Source organism: Antedon bifida, chromosome 9 (genome assembly GCF_963402885.1).
Source record: "Antedon bifida chromosome 9, ecAntBifi1.1, whole genome shotgun sequence".
Taxonomy (NCBI): Eukaryota; Metazoa; Echinodermata; class Crinoidea; order Comatulida; family Antedonidae; genus Antedon; species Antedon bifida.
Genome location: NC_136234.1, coordinates 8,657,652 through 8,666,149, shown reverse-complemented (window position 1 = coordinate 8,666,149; position 8,498 = coordinate 8,657,652). Strand labels below are relative to the sequence as shown.

At 34.1% G+C, this 8,498-nt stretch overlaps 1 protein-coding gene across 1 annotated transcript; it reads right to left on the bottom strand.

The window, feature by feature from the left end:
* Window positions 1-3,057: 3,057 nt before the first annotated feature.
* On the bottom strand, window positions 3,058-4,451 carry LOC144852396 (uncharacterized). Its single transcript, XM_078710180.1, has 3 exons — window positions 4,447-4,451; window positions 3,435-3,594; window positions 3,058-3,303 (listed from the first exon to the last, which is right to left on the bottom strand). The coding sequence occupies exons 1-3, from the start codon at window positions 4,449-4,451 to the stop codon at window positions 3,058-3,060; spliced, it is 411 nt and encodes a 136-aa protein (XP_078566306.1).
* Between the last annotated feature and the right edge of the window lie 4,047 nt (window positions 4,452-8,498).

The following is an 8,498-nucleotide window of genomic DNA, read 5'->3' as shown; positions in this document are numbered from 1 at the left end:
GAATAACTTAATAAATTACACTTTTAATATTGTAAACATTTCCAAATTGATCAGCTTGTATTATACCATGTACCGTCAATTCTAATAGTAACCCACACTCTAATAGTAACCCCCCTTCTAGTAGTAACCCAACTTATAAGTCAATCTATAATAATAACCCACTACTACTACTAGTAACCCATGGGGGAGGTTATTATTAGAGTCACAAAAACTATTGAAAAAATGACATTAAGACTGGTCGTTTATTATGCAGCAATATTTTGAAAATAAGGAGATAATGCATGTTGATCTCGGGAGGACTGAGTGTTTTTGAGTTTATAAAATAAAGTTCAAAGAAATTTATTTATTCGTACTGTTTTATTATTTTTCTATGATTTGCTGACCGGAAAAGTTGGGGTGGGTTACTATTTTCAGGTGCCTTACTATTTACAGGTGCCTAATTTAAGATTAGTAATAATAACCCACTACTCCAATAGGAATCCCCCTTCCCCCCCCCCCCCACTTCTAATAGTAACCCACCCTAAAAAACAATCAAAAAATAATAACCCAGGGTTACAATTAGAAGATTTACGGAATCAATTAGTTTAAACTAATTAATACATGCTATAGACTATTGTAGCCCAAATATCAAATTACACTTTTAATATTGCAAACATTTCCAAATTGATCAACTTGTAGTATATAACCATGTATCAATTAGTTTAAACTAATTAATCCATGCTATAATCTATAGACTACTGTAGCCCAAATATCAAATTACACTATTATTTATAATAATAACAGCAACCGGGAATCCACAAAATGTTAGGATTCAGCCAAGTAGCCTTTTTTGCAATTAAAATCTCATTACACGGAATCTCTTCGATGTTATAGAACACACTTCTCGTAGGCGTGTTGAATATGCGTGTAATAGCGTGTTGTATAAACGCGCCCTTAGGTGCAACAGCCTGACAAATTGATATGGTAACACTATTAAAAACAAGTATAACAACTACTGTAGTACTGTACTTGTTCAAAAATAACACTATATTGATCTCTTTCCCTTTAATGTTCAACAATATTCCAATTAAAATGCTTAAATACAGAAGTATAGGCCTACAGGTACATATGACAACCTCAGACATCCATCCTATATTAGACTGTGTTCCAGCCCGTAAATTTTGGCACATATGGCGTTTTATACGTATAATATAATACTCAGATTTACGCACTGGGGAAATATGTGAAGAAATCGATTTGCATGCCCGCAAATATCCGATAAGAATGACGTAGGTTATCATACCATATGTGCCAAATTATTTATCTTTACTATTTACGGGCTGGAACCCAGTCTAATCATATATATGCACTGCTCTTTAACCAATTGAATGCTCTTTGGCATGTGAATAACGAACCTTTTTAAATATAAACTTACCTGTGAGATCGTCATGGTTGTATAGGTCATCTCCTATAGTAGTAAACAAAAACAATTTATAACATTAATATTTTATACATTTTCGTTCTTGATACATTGTACATTTGTGTTTTCAAATGTTTTGCTGCTAATATTGTAGTAGACTTACCTGATGTTGTGGCAATTTCTAGTTGTCCATAACTATCAGCATCATCTGCTGATAAACAACAATAAAATGTTAAGAATGTAATGTTTACGAAAATCTAATTTGTGTCTGATAAGTGCCATTTCCGGCATCTACAGTTGCACAACTCTTAAACATTTCTTATGACACAGGGACAGATTGGAATGGAAAATGGGACATGGATTAATTAATTTTAACACTAAAAAAGAACTTCATAGAAAGAGTCAATCTTAATTTCACCTCACCTCAGCACCAGCTGGTATAGATTTTTATTAGTAATGTTTTATAAGCTTACCTGTGATGTTTTCTTCTTCTTTAAAAGTTTCATCTGCTGATCAATAATAAAAGAAAAGTTAACAATTTAATATATTCCTAATATCTATCTGTACATTAAGTACTTTGATTGCACTGATTGCATTGAAGAACTTAAGATCTACCATAAAATTTTTTTCCATGTTTAAAACAACAAATATATGGTCTTGATTTTATGGCACTCTGGAATTGTCTCTTCTATTAGCAAAAGAAGTATTCTCATTTTACATACTTTGTTTATAAACTATATTAAAGCTTACCTGTAAAAGTATTCATTTCTACTTCTAGGCTTCTGGGTTATCTCCTATAGAAAAACACAATAAAATAAGTTTTTCTTATTCTTCTTACCTGTACAAGTGTTGCCACTTGTTAATTTGACAAAATTTGCTGATTTTTCAATTACCTACTGGCAGAACAGGTAAGTAAAAGATATGTACTGTGTGGGTAATAAGCTGTACGGACTATATAAAGGGCAGGAAATATTTTGAGATAATCTAGGTTTTGGCGAGATTCTGGTTTTTAAGGTGTTTATGCTTTGTGAGAGTGAAGTTTGCATTGTACCAGCAACAATGCCTATTTTTTTTTTAAAAAGATGTGCCGTGTTTAAATCGTTTTCACCCGCAACTACAGCAATTGCATTATAATTCTTCAAGGTTGATATGTCCTTGGCTATTGGCTTGTCTTTAATTTGAGGCGATTTATACAGCCGATGAAATCAAATTTGAAAGTAGTCTGTAATTGGATTTTTATGGGAGTGTCGACTTGTAGGTACTTTTGGCTAGTCTTCAACATAAGTTGCTCTTAGAGTGGATACAATAGTCTACAATTGAAGATGCTTTTAAAATTGGGGTAGGGGAAGTATTAATAGAAGGTAGTGGGTTAAATAGAGGGAGACCTGCATTGAATATTTGAAATGGACTGTAGTCTTCAAAAAGAAGTTGCTCTTAGATTGGATACATCACTAGTCTACAATTGATGGTGATTTTTGAATTATAATGCAGTATTAAATAGAAGATGGATGGTTAATTAGAGAGAGAACTGCATTGACAATTTGAAAATGACTTATAATTAATTAAAAAATCACCAACCTTGGAATCCAGATGTTCTGCAATATCCGTTGTAAAATCTTCAATTAGATTAAACTGAACATTAAATTTCTCCAAAACTTTTACTGTTGATCTGCGATTGATATGTGGAAAACACCCTCAATGACAGAAAACTCTGTTGAGTTGATACCTTCTAGCGTGGATGAGTTGGAATAAACAATGCTGAATTCAAAGAAGTAACCACTTCCCGACAGATTGGCCCAGCCATGGATTATATCTACAGTGTTGTTGTTGACGAGCTCTGCATCAGATACTCCTGGGCATTTCCATGGATGTGAAGAATGTCCCAGATTTTGCACAATTTCAGCCTGAAAAAATCAAAAAATCATTGAATAATTCCTTTTTTTCGTAGAATATTTGTATCAAACCTATGGTGTATTACCAAAGCTTGATAGCCTACAGTATATTGGAGTTTAGAAAGAATTGTGTTAAAACCTACACTCACTGGTATCCAATATAGAGATGCAAGGCTGAACCTCAAATGGATGGTTCTCCATAGCATCAGCCTTAAACGTATACTCATTGTGCTTTGGAATTGATAGATGATTTCTACTCCTTGGTCACTAGATGCCTCTTCTTCAGCTTGCTTCTCAGAATACCTGTGAACCAATTAGTTATGTTGGTTTGTAATGATATAGGCATTATGGTTATGTTTGTTGCACGCCACACATGAGAATACAATTTAAGACTTTGGACAAGACGATACAAGCCAGTTCTATACTACAGTAACTCTACAGAAAACTCTACTTCAACTCATTACTTCTTAAAATGTGACTTACGTTTCATTGCCTGTACTTGGACCTCCTGTTGTATTTGTTGCTCTAACACCCCTTGTTGGGTCTTCAGCTGGGGGAGAAGGATCGGTCATTGCTAATAACCTCAACTTCAAGACTCTCGTACAAAGTACCGGTTTGTGCTGCATTAACAATTTCTGCTTGAAGGTTAACTAACTCATCATGTTCAAGGGTTGAATTGCCTGTAAGGAAAAAATATTAATTATTGTTTACATATTAAAAGAATAGGTAATTAAATAAAATTCAACTCATTTCTAAACATATGAAACTGAAAAAAGAAGAAATCTGGATAGATTATGTGATACTTTAATATGGTTAAAGAAAGCTATTTACTTATTATATATACCAAACTGGCAAGATTGTTAACAAGATCTTCTTCATAGAAAACATCAACAGGAGCCACACCAAAGTCAACCATTATAACCGGTGTAGTGATGATGTCAATTGGGTCACTACCACGTATAAGTATCCAAAGAGTCTGCCAATCGCGATCAAAATAGTTCTCGCCATAAATGCTGGAGTCAGGAGTTGGCATGAACTGATCGTTTGGATCTTCTGGAACCCATATTTCTCTTTCTATTAATGGCAATGATGTCGAAAGAGTTGACAATTTTAAATATCTTGGACTTACATTTGATTCACTTATGTCATGGAAACAGCATGTTGAACAAGTAGCTTCTAGAGTATCACAACGTATCGGTATTATTCGTAGATTAAGATATTATATTCCAAATTTTGCTTTAAGACTACTTGCTAATGCATAGTATTACCTTGTTTTGATTACTGTAGTAATGTTTGGTCAAATTGTAACTTAGAACTTGTTAATCGTCTTCAAGTACTTCAAAATAGAGTAGCTAGAATCATTCTTTATGCTGATATGTACACCCCTATAACAGAATTGATGTCCTCACTAAAATGGAAGAGTGTCCATGACAGATGGGAAAATGATTTATTAATTATGCTATTTAAATGCCTACAGGGTTTAGCACCATCTTATTTAACAAATCTATTCAAATTTATGGACACTTTTCACACAAAAAATACAAGAAGTCAATCAACAAAAACTCTAAATGTTCCAGCATGGAACAATATTTATGGAAAGAGAATGTTTAACTATAGAGCATCAACCTTATGGAATAATCTTCCTGTACATATCCGTAAAAATTTTCGGTGAATGGACTGGTCTTGTTTCAAGAGTGCAACTTTAATAGGAGGAAAGATTTAGGGAAGAATCACAGTTTACAAAAGCTAAAATTCAACATTAAAGCAGACAACCAACCTTTATGTGGACATTTTTCATCATAAGGAATTTTAAGTCCACGTCTCGGATCTCTATCCCACTCGTATGGAGAATCAGGAATAACATAACCAGGCCGTGATCCTCCTAGAATTCCACCATCTTCATCTCTGATCATTGCTTTCTTAAATGCATCACAATCCATCTCCACGCAATCAGAAAGATTAACTTTACTGTTAAGATTAAATGAAAAGTGTAATGTATTGAACTTGATTAATATTACTTGCTACCAATTATTTAAACTTCCTTCACCTGTTACCATATATATTATGTTAACCCACTTCTATATAACCCTGGCTACTTAATGGTCACTAATGGCTAAAGTAGACCCTCTGCTTAGACCACTAAACATTCCACCTTGACAGATTAATTACCCATTACCGATATTGTTATTATAATATATAGTAAATGTAGAATAAAGAATAAACACTTCAGTGCTAGCTTTCAACTATAACAGAACTTGTCTCTCTCTCACTTATTTGTATTGTAAATCGGTACATTACACTACAGTGGCGACGAGAATGGCCCTTATTGGCAAAATTGAAGAATTTATTGAAGGAAGGGAAGATTGGTCACAGTTTGTTGAGCGTTTAGACTTTAGACTAGAGTCTGAGGAAGAAGAAGAACAACAGACAGAAGAAGAAGACTATATAAGGAAGTGCTTCCAGCATCTTTTATAGAAGACAATAACTACTATGTCCAGTAGTCATTAAGTTGATTAAGTTATGTCTTGATGTTTGATTTTAATTTTAAATGTAAATAGGTTGGGTAATCATCAGGAATAGTCCTGAACAGGGAGATGAGCGCCCCTGCCCACCGATGAGTTTCGGGATCCCTTTGACCCGGAGGGAGAGTACCCGTCAGGGTTACAGGTCCCAGGTTTTTAGTTGTTTTTAAAATTAATTAGTGTTCCATGACCTTCTCATCAAAATTAACGTCTCTCATAAAATTAAGAAAAGTTGTGCTATGTCAACATAATGTCAATGACGGCGAAATGTCCCCAATATTGGGGATAGCTATGAAAACAAATAAGTAAGTAAGTAACTTGTATTTCAAGGCAAAAGAAATTACTACAGAGGAGAAGAAACAAGCAACACTGTTAACAGTTATTGGCCCATCATCTTATAAGCTTTTACGAAATTTGGTTACACCAGAAAAACCCAAGGATAAAACATTCGATGAGCTGGTAACAGCTATGAATGGGCATCACAGTCCATGTGCCTAGTGAAATTGTACAGCGATACAAATTCAACTCACGCTTTCGACGTGATAATGAAACAGTGCCTGAATTTATGGCATCGCTTCGATCGATGGCAGAATTCTGTAACTTTGGAGCCTCGCTCAATACAATGTTACGAGATCATCTAGTTTTTGGCGTCCGTAATCACGGAATTTGGTCTTTTGGCAGAAAAAGCACTGACACTGGAAAAAGCTGTTGAAATTGCAACTAGCATCGAAACTGCAACAAGAAATGTAAGAGATCTGGCGCAGCCAACCTCTGCAGCTGCAGTTGAAAATGTAAACAAAATTGCTTACAAAAAGAAGTCAAAATTTACGGAATTGTTCAAAAAATGTCCAAAATTTCCACTTTTTAAACTTCAAGAATTATGCTATAATATTGCCATTTATGCACATATATTATGGTAACATCATCTTATAAAGCCATAGTAACTAGTTGTGTAAAAAAATAAAAAGGTCTAAATTTTGACATTTTTCGAAAAATTCACTGCGGGGGACCAAAGGAATTTTTTAGAAAAATTGCCAAATTTTCTTCTTTTTAAAATTCAATAAGTATGCTATAATATTGCAATTTATGCACATATATTGTGTTAACATCATCTTATGGAGACATAAAAACTAGTTAAGTCAAAAAATAAAAGGGTAAGTATTTGGCCATTTTTCGAAAATTTCACTGCTGGGGACCGAAAGAATTTTTCGAAAATTTGCAAATGTTCACTTTTTAATATCCAATAATTATGCTATTATATTGTCATTTATGTATATATATTGTGTTAACATCATCTTATAGAGCCATAGTAACTAGTTATGTAAACAAATAAAAGGGTCGAAATTTTGCCATTTTTCGAAAATTTCAATGCGGGGGAAAAAAGGAATTATTTCGAAAAATGGCAAAAAAATTCGATAATTATGCTATAATATTGCAATTTATGCACATATATTGTGTTAACATAATCTTATGAAGCCATAAAAACTAGTTATGTCAAATACAAATAAGAAGTCGAAACCATGTTTTCGCTGTGGAAAGAATAACCATTTGCCAGACAAATGTTATTTTAAGCAACCTTCGTCAGTTAAGCTACGTACGTACACTGGACAAATAATGGATGTTTTGGGTAAAATTAATGCTGAAGTTACATACCAGAGTACTACTACAATATTACCGTTAACGATTGTGCGAACAGATGGACCTACCCTAATTGGTCGAGACTGGCTTCAGTTTATAAAGTTGGACTGGCAACAAATCAAGGTAATAAACCAATTAGATTTAAGTTCACTGCTTGGTAAATACCAAGAAATATTTAAAGATGAACTAGGTACCCTTAAGGGTACTGAAGCAAAAATGTATGTTGATAAAGAGACAATGCCAAAATTTTGCAAAGCCAGAAATGTTCAGTATGCTTTGCGACAGAAAGTAGATGACTAACTTGATCGCTTACAACGAGAAGGCATTATTGAACCTATACAGTTTTCAGACTGGGCTGCACCAATAGTTCCGGTACTTAAGGCAGATAAATCTACCATTAGGATCTGTGGTGACTACAAAATTACTGTAAATAAAGCAGCCAAAGTTGATCAGTATCCTTTGCCCCGAAGAAAAATTTACTAAATTGGACATATGTCACAAGCGTACCAACAATTACTCTTGGATAAAGATTCTCGAAAATATGTTGTAATCAACACTCAAAAGGGACTTTACAATATACACGGTTGCCGTTTGGAGTCTCTTCAGCACCAGCGATTTTCCAGCATGTCATGGAAGGACTATTACAAGGAGTTAAAGGTGTTACAGTATACCTGGACGATATATTAATTACAGGAAAGAATGACTTTGAGCATTTCGAAACTCTTGAAACCGTCCTAAAGCGACTGGCAGATGCTGGACTTCGTCTAAAAAAGAGTAAGTGTGTTTTTATGGTTAAATCTGTTGGTTATTTGGGACACCTGATCGACAAAGAGGGATTGCATCCCACAAACGCCAAAGTGAGAGCAATTAAAGATGCTCCAGCGTCTCAAAACTTGACAGAACTGAGAGCTTATTTGGGATTATTATCTTATTATGAAGTTTTTACCAAACTTATCCAACACACTTAATTGCTCTGTTATATGCCTTACTTCGTAAGGATAAAGCTTTGAACTGGACAAATTTAGAACAATCTACTTTTGATAAATC

What these genes read in the sequence shown, in the direction of transcription:
- LOC144852396 (XM_078710180.1), bottom strand. An exon ending in TATATTGGATACCAGTGAGT is followed by an intron (nt 3,304 to 3,434) that starts GTAGGTTTTAAC and finishes TGATTTTTTCAG; the next exon opens with GCTGAAATTGTGCAAAATCT.